The following is an 18,038-nucleotide window of genomic DNA, read 5'->3' on the forward strand; positions in this document are numbered from 1 at the left end:
GCTCGGAGAAACAGCAGGAAAGTCGTATCAACGATCTTTTGAAAATTATTGAATTTTCCACATCCTTATCTTCTCGATAGAGATCGCCCAGTCTAGATTCACAAATGCGTAATTAAAAGACTCTCTCAGTAAATAATGTATATACGTAATTTATTTTGTCATTGATTTGTGAAGAGTTAACTTCTTTACTCCTCGTGCTTCGATGTTGATCCGACTGACAGTGATTCTAGTGGAATGAGAAGAATCAGAAGAAATAACTTGATCATCTTTTAAAAAATCAGAATCTTGGAGGAAACGAGAAAAGGCATTAGATGTGTCTTGTGAACGGATTGTAAAGGAAGTCACGCTCTGTGAGACATCTGAGCAAAACGTCGATACTTCTTTTGCTCCATCGAACACACATTAGTGACTGTGATCGATATTGATTGATTTTCCGTAAAAATATAATGCTGGTACTAAGAGATTGAACTCTACTGTAATTGAACGGCGTATTAAGTATTAAATCTAACTGATGTTCTTCGGAGAGGAAAATACGTCATTCTCTAGCCTCAATCTCCGGTTTAAATTGTACATATAATAAAAACGTGAAATTAAAGCGCTTATACCTCGAGAAACTTTCCGTTGTCAATCGATTGGTGTACATTATACGCGCGTTAAAGAGCACACAAATATTGTGGATTCTCTCATTGCGTTTTCAGTGAACTCGGGAGATAATTTACGAATCTTGATGCGTCCAAATAACAGACTGAACTTGAAATTGAAGACATATCCAGAAATATCGACTTTTATGAAAATAATGAATGAATTTCATGCTAACTGAAATAATTCTATTTGAGATAAGATTTGAAAAAGGGTATCATTTTACTAACAATTACTATCAAAGTTTTCATAAGTATTTATCGTCGTAACTTTCTCAAAAGGGGGATCTTAATATTAAATAACGAAGATAAATAGCAATTTGGAACGAACGTGTCCGATCATCAAGTTCATCAATTTTTCAAGACGATATTGGAAACAACCTTCCCGCTCGACAAGTTTGTTCAGCAAGAGCTCACGAGAGAACTCGAGAAACAGTTAACCGAAGGCACTTTAAGGATAATTTACACGGCGAGAAAAAAAAAAGAGGAAAAGAGAGAGACATACAGGCGAGTACGCACGAGCAGCGCGTACGATCACAAAATCGCATATCACACCCAGCCCACGCACGATTCGCGCGTGCGTGCTCACGTGCTCACGGATGCAACCGGGTGGTGCAACGTGGCCAGCATCACGCACCCACGCTTCGAGCGCCCACGCGAGATGCGTATGAGCGCGTGACGTCCTTCGTCACACGAGAACGGGCCGATTGAGCGGATGAACAGAATCTAGCGGGAGATCCCAGTCCAAGAGTGAATCATGCGTCCCACGCTTTTGCCGGCGCCGCTTCTGCTGGCGGTGCTGTTCGCCTGCCAGGTAGCCCGCTGCTTCCTGCTGGAGGGTTCCGCGACGAGCTACGCACAATTTCGCAAATGGAATGCCGGCCTGAACGGCACCCTCGAGTTCGAGTTCAAGACCGAGCAGGGTAACGGGCTGCTACTGTACACGGACGACGGCGGCACTTACGACTTCTTCGAGGTGAAACTGGTCGAGAGCGCTCTCAGACTGAGGTACAATCTTGGCGGCGGGGCGCAGATCGTCACGGTTGGCCACGACCTCGGCGACGGCCATTGGCACAAGGTACAGATCAGCAGGTGCAACGAGAACACTACCCTGACTGTGGACGGTGTCGGCGCGGTCTCGACGTCGCGCGGCAAGGAGTTCGAGTTCGGCAAGCTCGCCGGGAACTCGGACGTCTACGTGGGCGGTATGCCTAGCTGGTACAACAGCAAGCTGACGCTGTTGGCGCTGCCTAGCGTGATATTCGAGCCAAGATTCAATGGATTTATTAGGAATCTCGTGTATGCCGACGGGGAGAATACGGTGCCCAGAAGGCAGGAGATGAAGAGTCGGGATGTCAAGGTATGTGAGAGATATACTACTCATTTCTTTTTGTATCTACTTCGTTCGACATCACGAGATTTTTAGCTTCTCGATTGGTTTAAACCGGAAAATATTTTACTGAAATTCTACGGAAAATGTACAATTCTATAAACGTAGATCCTAAATGCAGATTCGTGCTATTTTCGCGAATCCTTCACGATGCATTCACAATGTCAAGCATAGCTGATGACTCTTTTTTGTACAAATCCCGTTTGAAATCGTGACATAATTAATAAAATGATAATAACATTGATATTATTATGTACAAAATTGCGTTGCGTTCATATTTTGTTTTTATTATTTCCTTAGTCGCTCGTAATTTATCATATGGTTTAATTCTTTTTGTAAAGAGGTAGTATTACCGTAATATACGTGACCGAAATAAGGGAAAGAGTCGTTCGCTGATCGAAAGTCGCCGGCAAATTGGGAGAATGCCAATTATGATTTATTGAACAGTCCAATTTAATAGACTATACATCCTACCCGGCGCAATTAAGCCAATGGCAGACAGAAAAACTTAGGCAGTAATACATAAGCAGTAAACAAATCAACATTTTGAATTTATTAATGCTTACATTAATGCTTTACGTTCTTCTGTAATTGACTGATTCGCAGTAAATTGATTCCAAGTAAACTGACGTCATTTATCATCATTTTGACGACAAATTACATTTATCTGAGCTACTGCTTACATCTTACTACTTAAGTTTTTCTGAGTGTCATTGGCTTTATACTAGAAAACAAAAATTCTGTCTAACTTAAGACCTGCGACATGGAATAAATTATTTATCAACTTGATGTTTCTCCAATCTGAATTATTCTGTCGAGGAACATCGCATTTTTCCTCCAAGAATTGCGTCTATTAATTAGTATGTTGCAACGACATCTAAGATGTTATGACAAAAAAAACGCTGTATTATAATCTGAGAGTAGTCATTTGATTTTTTTTACGCAAATGGTCACTCGGGATATTTTTACACTCCACTTAAAAATTACTATTATTGATATTGTAATGTATATTATTATTTTCCGATTTACTAGTATTTGAGAACATAAATTTATTCACAATTTTTCGAAAAAAGCAAGAAATCAAAATATTAAACAAAATATTAAACAAACGGAATTAGCATCAAAAAATATAATATCCAGCGCTGACTCCTAACGCCTAGTTGTATTTTGCTATTATATTTCATCGGAATAAGCAAGTTAAATAATTTATTACGACAGTATTAAAAAAAAAACTAAAGATGTTAATTAATAAAACACTTTATTGCGAGTTTTCGATAGAATTGAATATTTAAAGCTTCTTAAGGAATAATTGCTAAAATCAAATTTATTAAACAATATCCATTGCATTTTACAATTTACATTTTCTCATCGCCGCGCTGGGATAAAAAATAGGTTATTTCCGTATTAATAAAAAAACTTAGTCTCTATTTCTCATTCATTTTTTATATTATTCATTCGTTGAATGACAATTAATAACAAAAACTCATCAAGGGAAACCCATTATCTTGCCGTAAGCAAAATTTTTTTAAGGTCAAATATAAAAAGACAGAATATTAAATTATTATTACTACATTAAGAAAGTACTATTTAACTGGATAATTCATAAAACGTTTTATTTAAAATTAATATAAAAGAAGAACAATATAAAAAAATCTATGTTTTTTTATATCTAGGAGGCTTCTTAAATTGAAAAATATTTTGGCAATACCAAAATTGTGATTTCATAAAGAATTAAAATATATATAATATTTTTTTGTTATGAATATTATTAAAAATGAAGACTTCAAGAAGAGGGCATGACTTCCATGCTCCCGTGAAATCGCCAGTGACTACAATGACATAACTAAAAATTGACAATTTAAAATTCATGGAAAAAAAAACGAAATATATAGAAAAAAAATAGAAAGAACATACCTAATTTTCATTCTTTTATAATTAAAATTACACTAAAATTACATTTCAAAATTAATATTACAAAATGTTCAAATTCATTTTCTGGAAAACTTTGTTTTTTGAATCGTGCCGTGTTGTCGTCACAAATAAGCGGTATTATTTCATACCCTTTTTGGTCGCATTCGCGCATTCTGTATTAAAGCTGTAGTACAATATGAAATGCGAAGCGCGAAAGTTGTCGTCTTCTTTCAATGAATCGATATACGGTAGTCAGAACAATACACATTGTATATCCAGCAGTTCATTGGCTCCCGTGTGCAACACCGCGCAACCAGTAGCTGAGTCAGGTTCATCGAGAGATTCCTCTTGACGCGTACTAACGCGAAAAGCGCGTATGCGTTCGCTCCGTCAGCGTAAAATCAAGACTTTCCCTATCGCGAATCGCGCATAAAAGACTAAAAATAAATTCCTTCCATTTCAAAAAAAAAAGAAGACCTTCGTCATCCCTTCTTTCTTTCCGCGCCGTTTTATCGTTCACTTCCGACGATCGATACTCCCTTCATTGTTCAGAGACAACATCTTCGGTATAACAGAGTCTTTTCTTCCTTGATTTTGTGCGTGGGATAATTAGCAGACAGATAATCCGTTTGTTCAAGTAAAAATTCCTTCCGAATACGCTTTTTCTATCTTTTGAGAATTTTGCGAAACGCTTGTCTACGCAAAGGTCTGTTTAATTGTTGGATATGTTTTATACGTATTCTCTCAGGAACTGGAAAGGTCTGTTTATTCATTTTTTATGTTGTAAAGCTCATTATGCTTTCTATGTCTAGTTAAAAATTAAACTCTACGAAATAATATTTGTAGCTGTTTCAATTTCTGACACTATAATTCTCTTTACTGTTATTTTAATGTAATAATAATAATATCAATATTGATATTAACTTTTGAGCCTGTCTAAGAGAATTAAGACGACTTTCTTTCTTTCTTTCTTTCGACTGTACAATACGTTCCATTTCAATGTGCCTGTCTGCTGGCGCCCCATGACAGAATTTACTACGTGTTACCGTAGAATCGAGCTCGGTTCATATTTCTCTCGATGGCCGTCTGCCAAGAATTCCTCCATCTACTCTTCGGATATGTATCCCGCTTTATCCAAGTATTCCTGGAATTTTGTATCTCATTCCGAAAGTAATCTTGTACTTAGCAAATAACAGTCAGACATGCTTGTTATTCTCGCAATGATAGCCAACGTCTCGATATCGAAAATACAAATTGATGTTTCTTTTTTATTTATATCGTGATGATAAAATTAGATATTTGTACTATGATCTATAAAGCTATATGAATATTGTTATATAGTTTAACCGTTTATGTAATATAAAGGTATATTAATTTATATACATTTTAAATTTCGAAGTATTAATCTTTTTACTAATACTTAAATTGGGAACCCAAACTAATTGTAATTTATAAAAAACATAATTTTAATTTGCAAAAAAGTTACTACAGATAGTTGGCTAGCACTACAAAAATGACTACTTAAAAGATTAAGGATACATTACATGTGCTTTTTAACAAAATGAAGAGATTATGAAAATATAGATTTTTCTGTATTGTATTTGTGAAAGTAATACAAAAACTTCGGCGGTGATTTAGAATTTAAAAGAAAATTTCTATATGAAGTAGATATTTTTAAAACATACTTAAATAACAAAATTTTTAGCTAAATTATAAAATTATATTGTTATATAAAGATAATGATCAAATTGAACTGTTTTCATATACAATATTTGTTTTTATACGGAAACTATAAATTTCCATTTCCAGTCATTTTTTTCCGGAGACACCTCATACATTCTTAGTCCTTAAATGTCATCGTAGGTCTATTGGATCCAATTTTTCAACGTTTGTCAAAGATTGTTTATCACCATGCTTTAAACAAGGATCAATGTAATACTAATTTTTAGATTTTATTATTAGTTTTGATTAACAATAGATAAATGATAGTCTAAACATCAAAAAAATTAATAAAAATATTTTCAAGATTAATGATTTCTTTACGATGTCAGTTAAGAGTTAAGTAAGAGATATTCGTAAATTTACTAAGTCACTTTGCTGCTCGATTGGCTACATGCGGTTACGAGGCGCGCATCCGTTTACGATTAGATAAGGCGACAAATCGAGAATATCCGTCAGGAGGATCACCATGCGATTGCCAGTACAACGATGTAACCCGGTCGACATTATCGTTCTCCGTACATCCATACGTGACGTTACGGCGACGCAGCTAGATAACCCAGATTTATCAGTGCGCAAGAAATTGTGGACAACACATTATTATTTAATTATTTCTCTCTCATACATATATAGAATAATAATTTCTGACAATTATTATCTGAAATATATTAGTATTTTGCTAATCGAATTAATAAAGGAAGAAAATCAGGATCTTGTAAATTCATCATTTCCAAATTTCAGATGTGCGAGTTGAGGATTCATATTCTATTACATTATAATAGAATACGTGTAGTAGAATAGCCTCCAATTATCATTTTTTAATGGTCCCTTTCTTTTAAATCCGTTCTTGATTCTCTCATTGCAACTCTCGCCGTTTTACCTTGTCTCCTATTATACGAGCAGGGAAGAATGGAAGATAAACGAGTTACGCTCGATAGAAAATCTTCATTTCCCGCGCGAAACGCCTCTCCAACTGCCGGTTGCTACGTATTAATATTATTTTTCTGTCGTTAACGTTGTAATGTACACGCGGCACGAAAAGCGATTATCAGACAGGGGACGATCAATGGGCTACAAATGACTGTCGTGAAAAAAGCGAGCAATTACTCGTAGGAAGCAATTATTTCGTACCTGTTACACCTTCACTATGACTATATCGCGAACAGAATAAATTAAACAGTTAAGTAAATAGAGAGAATAAGAAAAGGATCATTTATAGTGCTCTATGTGATTGGATTTCGGAGCTAGCAAATGTCGCTAATGTCAAATTGTAGATTGTTAATGTAGTTAACTTAAATGCTTTAAAGGCCTCTCTCTCTCTCTCTCTCTCTCTCTCTCTCTCTCTCTCTCTCTCTCTCTGTGTGTGTGTGTGTGTGTGTGTGTGTGTGCGGTATGGCCCTTTTTTCAATACTTTTATAATTTTTTTTCTATTATTTATAATTTTTTTGTCAATAAAGTATATATATTTGCTTGGTACCGTCATATTCTTTAATGTCTGGTATTTCGATTGAAAAAAATTGTTTACAATAAATTCATTTTTTTGAGAGTTACATGCAATTAAATTGGATTAGATATACCATATCCAATATGCATAGTGTGGCGTTTAAGAATTAATTTTCACAAGAAAATGAAACAAGTTTCAATCAATATATAATATGAGTAGAATGTAGAATAACATGAGTAGAATGAATCATTCCAATTAAGAAAGTTCTAAGAATTGCATATTGAAATATTTAAATAAATTTTAAATTGATTTAAATACAAATTAGTTTAAATTAATTCAAATAAAATGGTACTGTTCAAGAAATACGTTTTAATAACGTAACAAGCATGTCTTTAGCGCTTAGATATATCTACAGAGCTCGAGCTGCCGAGAGAACAAGCGAGGCAGTTACAGTTCGTCGCCGTTTAGGTGATTAAACGGATTAAACGAGAAGATAAATTAATTAATTTGCACGGGGAGTATACTGCAGTAGCGAAACTGTGAAATTCGTTTCGTGGTAACATTGTATCATTTCAAGGAATGCACGCATGTCTCGGGCATTTGTACGCCTAGGTGACTTTAATAATAGCTGCGTTTTCAAAGAACGGAAAGCAATCAAAATAGATCTTTATCAGATAATAATGTGGAGCGACAAGTCCGATGGACAGTACAAATTGCAGGGTAGACATGCTAAAGCGCACCATCGCACTCCAATCAGATGAAAATAATATATTGTACATGCATGACAAGCACAGCATATACCAATGAAATGCTTAATGACTATACAATAAATGATTATTATCACGTATAAATGTATATAATACAGTATATTCTGCTGTAATATTTATAATTGTAAATATTAGGTAATTAGAAAAATTTGATCTAATTTTCGATAAATCTCTCTTCGTTAAAAGTTGCAGCAGTATTAAAATATTTTATTATAGTTCGCTGAAAAGGTAACTTTGTCTGTCACTTAAATATAGAATTAGTTTGCTTTCGCGAAGATATTAAATAATTAAAATAATCTTGAGAAGAATGGTTATAGACAAACTACTCCATCGGATTATTTGAATTAACGAGAAGGTTTACAAGCGCTCCAATTTTAAGTGTCTCAAGTTTAAACAATTGTTCGGCTGCAAAACATGAATTATATGTTAGAACATAGTTTTTAAAATTCACGAAGTAAATTTAACCTTTTCGATAAATCTCAATCTATTCGTTCACTTTATACATTTGACAATATTCAATGTTTGCATTGAAGTCCAATATACAAATATCAAGAAGTTGCTGACATATCGAATATCGGCCATTCAACAATATGTTTTATCATTTTATTTATATAAGCAAAGTATTAGATTTTTAAATGTAAAACAATCAAATTTTTATAATTATCTAATAAATAAATAACATTATTATAAAATGTAGTATCTTTCTATCACAAATATATAATGCGTTAATATAAAATGATGCAAACATTATATACGTTATATATTTTAATATCTCATTTAATGTTCGGACAGCTTTATATTATTCACTGTAATGTAAAAAAAAAATTGGATTAGGATGACGATTAATTCGCGATTATCCATCAATGTCGAAGAAAAAAAGTTGTTATAACAGCAATGTTATCTCTTATCGTTCTATTATATTAATCACATTTATCTTTTTTCTTTTTGCTTCCGATCTAATATTCTCAAAATCGTGACGTGAATTGAAAGACGCAAATATCTAAGCAATAGAAAATATTGTGTTTAATTAATTATGCTCGCTTGACATAATCGCGATAGCTTTTTTGTCACCCAACCGTATTTCTTCGTATGTAATCATGCGTTGAGTGACGTAAATGACTACACACAACGTTTATTACGTTGACTACCACGATTAATGAATGCGCGGATTTGCAGCTAATGAGATACGATATCACATTCCGCCACCTCGCAAACACGATTCTCGACAAAATACGCTCACGTTGTATCGCGCGGTGTCGATATAATTTACATTAAGCATACCACAACAAAAATCGTAGTGTAAAAAGGTAATCGTTAAAACGTTCTTCCAATATTCATATATTACGGTGTCCAATAAATTTTAATATCCGATAAATATCATGCAAAATATTATCATGAAAAATATTATGGAATGTTATTACGTTTCCAGGCATCTTAATTTGTCGTATAACTATTGAGCACAAATCTGTATGGTGACTTACAAGACTTAAATTTCACGCCAATCAAATCGAATATGTTCGAAACTTGCTGACGCTTACGTTTCTCGTTACGACGTGCAAGTTAAAGTAATATGCGCGCAATGATATTTGGTCAGACGTATACGAGCGAGCTAAAACACGCCACGATAATTAATCGAGAAACTCGTTAATGAGGGTGGTTGAATGAATTTCGTATACATGTCGAGATAAATATATATATTCGTGCACATATTCTCAGAAATAACGAATACACGGTCGAGACGATGTCTCGTAACGAGAAAGCATATATATGAATAAATACCGTGCAGCCTCGTCGTGGAACAAACAGCGATGAACGGAATTGCCCAGTTGCAAAAGTTCGCGTTTCTGTAACGATCCGCGTCTAATTAATTTTTATTGCATGTTTATCCTCGAGTTATCCGCCGGTGGTCACCATAAAACATATAAGCGGCTTTGCATATTTATCAATTTTACCGCTGCATCATTTATCGTTTCGATATTCTCGTGGAAAAATTTTACACGAGAACAAAGACTATATTGCAATATAAATTCCTCCTAAGCTTTAATACATAAAAATTATATGTACTTATATTGACTTTTCGATAAAAAATAAGCTTACATTGAGAGAAATGTTTTAGTAAATACCATAAAGAAGTAAGAAAGTTTTTGTTAGAGAATTATATATATCAACAAAATAAAGGATTATACGTACCAAACAACATTTCTCTCAATGTAATATCTAACTAAAAAATCTTGTTTAGTATATATATAGTATATATATAGTATTTTGAAAATGTAATAATTTTTATTATTAACATTTCCTGTTAAAAAATTTAGCAAGAATAACGCAAATGTAAAATCTAAATTTGACATATCATTCGTTCAAGTATCGATTTATTTAAGGTAAAAATAAATGATATAACCGGAGCATATCGTACCGAGTTATCTGGGTACAGTTCGAATTCTTATAATCGATATATCTGTGTCTACGTTTTTTCTTCATCCGATATGATTTTATATTCGGCATTTTTCATATACGAATTATTACGATTTGCCGTTAAAATCCTTGCCACGAGAACACATATACTGCGGCAGAGTCGTTTACATATTTCCAAGTACGTAATGGCGAACAATCGATGACATAATTAAGCTACAGTGCTGAATTTCATTTCGAAATTAACGGGAAATCTATAAGAAGACCCACGTTCGGCAGTTGATTAATTATCGTGGAAAAATTCACCGACACGTTTTCTACGTGGAACGTGTAGATTTAGTCTGTTTGCACATCGAAAATAAGAGAACGTTATCTTTTTGGCGCAATGGGCATATCTCGAAATATCCGGAGTTGCAAATTCAGCCATAATAAACTCGCGCAATTAGAGTTATTGTGTATATAATTTTTTGCTTTAATTAAAACAGTATTTTCGTCTTTTATGGCGCGCACAGGTCGCGGTTACCGTCCATCCTGGCTAGCAGACGTACATTTAAACGGGCGGTTTCGGGCACACGCTGGCCGGGAGATTGCCAGCGCAAATGTAAAGGGAGTGGTTGTAAAACTGAATTAATTTCTGCTTTAAGTGGGGATAACGACTGACCACTCCCGTCAACTGCCAAAAATGAAAATCCTCGCTGACACGAGCCTTTCGATGATTTACAGTCAGCCGGGCCGCGCGATCAATCGAGCGAGTAAACGTTTCATTGCGACGCTGCTCGCATTAATCGGGTATACTGTAAATTACTTATGGTTTGCACAGGCCGCATTTATGGTGTCGGCAATTTGCATTTGTGACATTTACATTATTATTCAGGATGTTATTATACGCAGAGAATTGCGCGAACCGATCGATATATTCACTTAAAAACGAATCGCTGCACGAAGTAGCAGCAGTGACAGCCTTTGTGCTCGAAACTTGAAATGCAATGTCAATGTCCTCGTCTATTAGACGTTTTCGCTGAGGGAAATGTCAGCGATTGAACGTGCAGCGGAGTGTTGATCGGAAATCGATTCGAGCGAACGACATAATCTCGTCTATACAATTCGATATTACAGCTGATCATTAATTTTGTGCGAATATTTCACATATTAAGTGCATTTTAAAATGTCATAATGTCAAACATTTCTGTATTCAAAGATTACTATGATGCAAGGTTACGGTATTGGATTTTTTGCAAAAATTCTAAAATAAATTGAATGCTTTTATTTAGATTGTATTTCTATTGTAGGTTTTATACACACACACGCACGCACGCACGCACGCACGCACGCACGCACGCACGCACGCACGCACGCACGCACGCACGCACGCACACACACACATATGTTACTTATATTTGTGCTTTAATTTCTAGAATAAGAAATTGTGCTTTAAATATAATTTATTTAGCATCAAAATATTTGAAATATTACTTTAATTTCTACATATTAAAATTAGTGAATTGATCTTTCGTTTTAAATAAAGAAAAAATTTCGCATCTTCGCGAACGATTTAAGATCGAACCGTTTAAATGCATTGTTAGCTTTCTTTATTATCCTTGGCTCGTTATTCACTTGATGAGAGAAAAATGATGTCACGTAAATCGTTCTTAGCCTTGGACGCGCATAATAATAAAAGATCATGTAACGAAGGGCAAAGAGAGCGACGAGAAATAACATCCCGACGGCTTTAGGTGGCGAGAACGGACGAAGACGTATCGATTATCCTACTCGACTTTGCGCAAACGAGACCGCATCGCGGCGCGAAACGTGATCGAAGATAAAACCACGCTTCTGTCCTAGACGGAAAGAGGGAGTTCGAGTCTTCGTTGTGAAACTTTTTTCCATCCTTCGAGAATAAAACTCCGGGGACGACTTAATCATCGCGATGGGTGGATCACGCGAACAGGATAAAATGCTGTCCACCCTTCTCGACCGTGAATCTTTCGCGGATAGGAGACTGGTAGGATGTCGGTAAAGGATCGAAGTGTCAACCTTTGAAACTTTTATGCGTGTTCACTGTATATTCGAGATTTTTCGTGTGATACAATTAAATGTACATTTAAACGAGTAGGTTACTTTTTCATTCATAAAAATTTAACATCTCCGAGGTATTTAATTTTCTAATTAATTCTGATTACTGTCAGTCATCTCGATTTATTTTAGAAAATTTATCATATTTTATATTTAATTATTAAAAAAATAATTATTTTAAAATATTTGATGGAACCAGAAACATGGTGTGTATATATATTATATATACATATAAAATCGGAAGTAGCATATCCTGGGAATATGGCGGGAATTTTGCCGGAAGCGGAAAGCAATTCCATTCTTCCGCGTCGCGACCACTCGGCAAATCATCGACAAAACCGAGCGTCCTTCCTTCACATCCTTTCCTCATGAAACTCGTCCACCATCCCGACATGTTCCGAGTTTCTCAGGTCATATTTTTGACAGGAAAATTGCATTTTGCCAGAACAATGCATATCGAAGTAAATTTCATATAAATTTACATAAGTTTGTTTTCAACACAATTGTTTTATGTAAAAAAGGTCATGTATAAAAATAGAATATTGCTTTGTTTTTTTTTTAAAAAGAGCTGTTCTGAAATTTAAGATAAGAAAGCATTTTTATCGATTAATTATTTTCATATATCGAAATACATCTTTAACAGAGATGTATGCATTTGCATTTTTTTTTTAATATAAAAACCGATTAATGTAGCGCTTGAGAGAACTAAGTTTGTACGGGAAATATTTACATAATGTCATATTTGATAATGGCAGTATGTAGATACAAACATTTGGTTGTTTTTTTGAACTATAATATAAAAGCAGCTTTTTCAAAATTATTGACATGCAGAATAAAAATGCACTATAATTACAATATACCGCTCTCGCTTTATTATTTCCATATGGAGCAGCAGAAATAACGGTGTAACAAGCTAACAGCAAGAAGCCTTAATCGATTAATCACTCTTGTTTTTACTGTAAATACCTCGCTTCCTTCTGCACACACGGTGCCCGCAGTTAGACAGTTAAAAGAGAGTTAAGAGTTAAGTTCCAACATAAAAATAAAAAAAAAAAAAAAAAACAAAAAAGAGTTCGCCGCGCGTCAGTCGACGACATTTTTGCATCGTTTCACCTGGTTGTCCGCGCATCGTGCTCGTTGCACGCACGCGAGATCCAGAAATCGCGTATGAGTGCTCGCCACTTTTATGCCCGTCGCGATAAAATAATAAACCGCATTTGCGGTATCGTGGTATATCGCGGCTGTATGGTTGCGCGAGTTTCTCGCGTTTCGAAATGACGTCTCGTTTCGGCCGCCCGCGTAACGAGGGGGCTGAAAAACCCGCGCGGTTTCCTACCATCGTCAAACCGTATGCTGTAATAAACAGACGAGCCGGATGAGGGACGCACCGAATTATTGCCACACCGGCGAGTTCTGTGGGACCATTTTGTACAGACGACATTTAGAGCATTTCTTTGCGATTATAATGGCGTATAAATGTGTGTTCCGCGGAAAGTATGATTCGCACACAATAATGGAATTTTCTAGATAAAACGGATCGGAATTATTCTTCCTGAAGAGAACTCGTAAAATATTTTTCGTATAATAGCAAAGATATTTCTCAATTTATCATCTACTTATATCTCGATGAGTTTTTTTAACAATCTCCTACAAATTCCATTAGGAGATTCATTTTCATTCGCTTGCATATAATTATTACTATTTTATAGCGTAATAAATGCATCAATCAATCAAAGCAGGCAATAAATTAAGAAAATCTACATTATTTGTCATGTTAAATTATGGTTTGGATCGGCGTAAATCGAGCTACATCATCTGCGAGTTTTGTATTACAATATTCAGAATTCTTTTGATTTGTAAATACATCTACATGTAAAGTGTAAATATTACAAATGCAGGTTACGAGTGCAACAATGTTACACTCGTAATGTAATGTAAGAATTAATTAATAACTATGTGTATAACTTCCATAACTATATGAATTATTAGTACAAGTAAAATGCCTATGTGAGCCTCCGCGGTTGTTAGTGCCTGAATTATATATTCATAAGATAAGATATAATTTGCAAACCAGTTTGTACTCGACCTCACTAATTATCGCACTAAAAAGGACTCAAATTTAGAATCAAAACGTCTGCAGTTAACTTCATTTGGTACATTCAAATTATTTGTGCGAATTATATAATTGATGAATATATAATTTATACACTAACAATCGTAGACTCACACAGGCATTTTACTTGTACTAGATTTACTTTTGGAGTCACGAATATTGTTATATTAATTTAATTCATTTTAATATGAATTTCTATATATTAATCGTTAAATTCTTTTCTCGATGCGAACACGCTGTTATAAATTTATAATATTAAATTATACTCAATTTGAAATTATTTTTAATAATTCTATAAATTGCCACTGCTCTTATTCAATATGTCGTTAATTAAAACAATAAAGTTAAACAATCGAGAAAATGTATTAAATTTGACTGAAATTTAGTTTATTATGTATTAAATACACATACGTTAATATAGACGTTTACTTTAAAATTAACTAAAGACATAGATTGATTTACATTTTAACACACATGAAAGTTAAAACTAACAAAAATGTTATTTAACTTACGGACTGGGTTACCCCATTACTCCTTTGACATCTAACAGTGCACAATTCCATAATGTAACTGCAGGTTAATACATTTTTCTGACGACATTCGCTGCGCGTACGATTTTTGTTCGATAAAAATGATAAGAAGAATGAGTTTTTCTTTCACCCTATATAAATCTATATAAATCTAAGTTATCGTTCTTCCTATCCTTACTATTTTTCTTCTTTTTATATTTGATTTGCTTTGACTCTTCTCAATTATATATTTGCTGTGCTATAGCAAAAAGCATAAGTATAGATACGTGTACGATGTATAGATGTATACACAAATGGCGGCAGTGTATAAAGCTCGAGTACGTTCGCTAAACTCAAATGATTGTGTGGATCAGTTATCCCTACGAAGTCGCAGCGTTTACAGTAAAGGCAGTGAAGACTGCTATCACTTCGAATGCAGTTTATACATGCCATCTACAATTATTTATTCTACCATAAAGCCAATCTATGTCATCTACCTCTGGTTCTCTAGTATCTTGTGCATGAAAATATTTTTCCAGTTATAGTCAATATTAAAAATCTTTGCGAATCAAACGATCTTTCTTGACGCTTTAAATTGCTAACAGCGATTTAAATGAAATATTGCTGTCGAAGATATATATATATTTTACTTATTGCTGTTAAATTTATGATGAAAATTATACTCAATTTGAGTTGTCTTTAATAATTTCTATAGAAAGTCACTGCTTCTAATCAATATGTTCTTAATTTAATTAAAACATTGGAATTAAGCAATTTAACTCAAGAAAATGTACTAAATTTGATTTAAATTTAGTTTATTGTTTATTAAGTGTATACGTCAATATAAACATGTTACAAAAATAAAATTAATATATTTTTCAAAATTATTTAAAAAGTATACAATTGTAAAACTGTTTATTACCTGCAACACTGAAATACACGACACAATGTAGTAAATATTATAACGACCAGTAATCATGTTAATGTCTAAGCAGATTGTAAAGACGTAATTTTGACGTTCGCCCCCAGAATGTAGTGCAAACTATATAAGAAATTGTGATATTCTACAACACCACTATTCAATAATTTTTCCTTCTTTCTCTCTAAATTCTTTGGAGATTCACACCAAAGAATTTCGAGAGTTCCTTTATATTATTAGATGTAATTAGAAAAAGACAAATAAAGGGCAAACGAAATTACACAGTAAATTTTATGTGTTTCAGTGCGGTGGCTTTCCCTGTGTCGAGAGCGCCAATAAACGCAAGTCGCCGAGGGTGAGTAATGAAATTTTTTGCAACAAACCTAGAATATAATATTAGATAAAAGCACATACAATATTATTATTTGTAAATACAGCAGAATTAAAACAGGTTTAAAAAGATAGGATAATAAGATCTTTTCGCTTCACCGAAAATCGTCGCGTACTAATAAATTGTTGGGTGTTGCACAATAAAAAAAAAACGCGCAACCACGCGAGGCAATAAGAATTGTCGTGGGGTAAAGAGTTATTCGGTACACCGCCGAGCTCTTTTTCATTTTTCAAATGGCTGCGCCATGAAACTACGCGAACGATAAAGCCGGCAAACAGATTTCATGCACTAGCGAATATATGCTTGCCTCGCGGGACCCACCGATATATCGACTTCTCGACCGGACGTTGTAACACAACGATTTTTGTTGTTTTCACCATGACGCTACCAATTCTATTACGTGGGATGTGGGATGACCGGATTATGGCTTAATATCTCATAAGATAACCGTTATATACCGCGGATAGGTTGTATGCGCTGTTACATTCAATCAAGTGAGCTCCGAATTTGTCATTGACAAACAACAAGGCTTCCACGTACATATGCCGACTACGATCGTTAATTACGATCGTATGCATACAGACTTCGAGTCACTGTCGCATCGATGAGCTATAATAGGATTCACGTAATTCGATTATGTAATGAAGATGTCGTGAAGTCAATTCATAGGATGAAAAATATAGGATATTCGACAAAGTTTTAAATAAAATTTCCATTGGCGTATTTTACTAATTGCATTCATGAAAAATCAATAATATATATGTATATATACCGAGAAAAACAGATTATGGTTGAATTCATAAGATATGTTTCATTAAGCAAATTTTGGAGAAAGTAAATAGAATTTCTGGTTATAATCAAATATTTTGAGATGCAACCAGAACATTCATGATGCCGATTAATTTAGTTAATGCGTATGTGGTAATAATATCCCAACATATATCCGATTATTGTAACTACAAGAGAAAAAAAAACATGGATTAATGTATGTTTTTAAAGTAATTATTGGTAGAACAGAACAGAATTTTTCCGGTTATTATTAAATCGAATATTTCAACAAAAAATTGTTGACACTGTTCATACAATTAAATATAGCGGGTTACTCGTAACCAGAATATATGCAACCAAATTTATCTGGTTATTTTAATCAGAACAAACAGCCTGGTTATTACATATGTATTTCAGGTTAATTCAACCAATTTTTTTCAGTGTGTATATGCCAGTCAAACAGTAAATTTGTTCGTCTGCAACGTTCTCTCTCTGTCACGCGGCGCTTTCGGCGGAACAAATAAGCGACGCGGAACATCATTACGTCAGGGCCAAATCAGAGCAGCGCAAAGCTGGCGAAACGACGTATCGTTATTCCTTCCCTAATGCGCGCATTGTACGCCGCGTAACGCAGTTACGTATATTATACAGCGGTATGCAAACGGTACCAAGCCGTCCTCTCTATCTCTGTTATCTGCTCTCGTCTCCTTCGTATTTCGTTCCTTGTCACTACATCTCGTGGAAGTCGAGTCTCTCTTAATCATGCAGCGGTGCGTATACATCCGTGGAAATTTACGTATTACGAGCTGTTGTGCCGCAATCGCGGCATGACAACGGCAAATCCGCAGAAAGGGCAAGAAAAGGGATCGAAGAGAAAAGAGAAAAAGAAAATATATATAGAAATAGTACTAAAAATAGTACGTTTACTTTAATATAGAGATTCAGCTATAGATGTTATTTTCTTGTTTTTATATATATATATAT

At 34.3% G+C, this 18,038-nt stretch overlaps 1 protein-coding gene across 1 annotated transcript in view; it reads left to right on the top strand.

Moving 5' to 3' along the window:
- The first annotated feature begins 888 nt into the window (after positions 1-888).
- LOC108750753 (neurexin-1) overlaps positions 889-18,038 on the top strand; it is a 229,340-nt gene continuing 212,190 nt past the window's right edge. Inside the window, exons 1-2 of the mRNA XM_018490467.1 lie at positions 889-1,998; positions 16,200-16,250. Of these exons, the coding sequence (XP_018345969.1) occupies positions 1,396-1,998; positions 16,200-16,250 (654 nt within the window). The 5' untranslated portion in view covers positions 889-1,395. The remainder of the gene's footprint in view (positions 1,999-16,199; positions 16,251-18,038) is intronic.

Source organism: Trachymyrmex septentrionalis, unplaced genomic scaffold (assembly GCF_001594115.1).
Source record: "Trachymyrmex septentrionalis isolate Tsep2-gDNA-1 unplaced genomic scaffold, Tsep1.0 scaffold37, whole genome shotgun sequence".
Lineage (NCBI taxonomy): Eukaryota > Metazoa > Arthropoda > Insecta > Hymenoptera > Formicidae > Trachymyrmex > Trachymyrmex septentrionalis.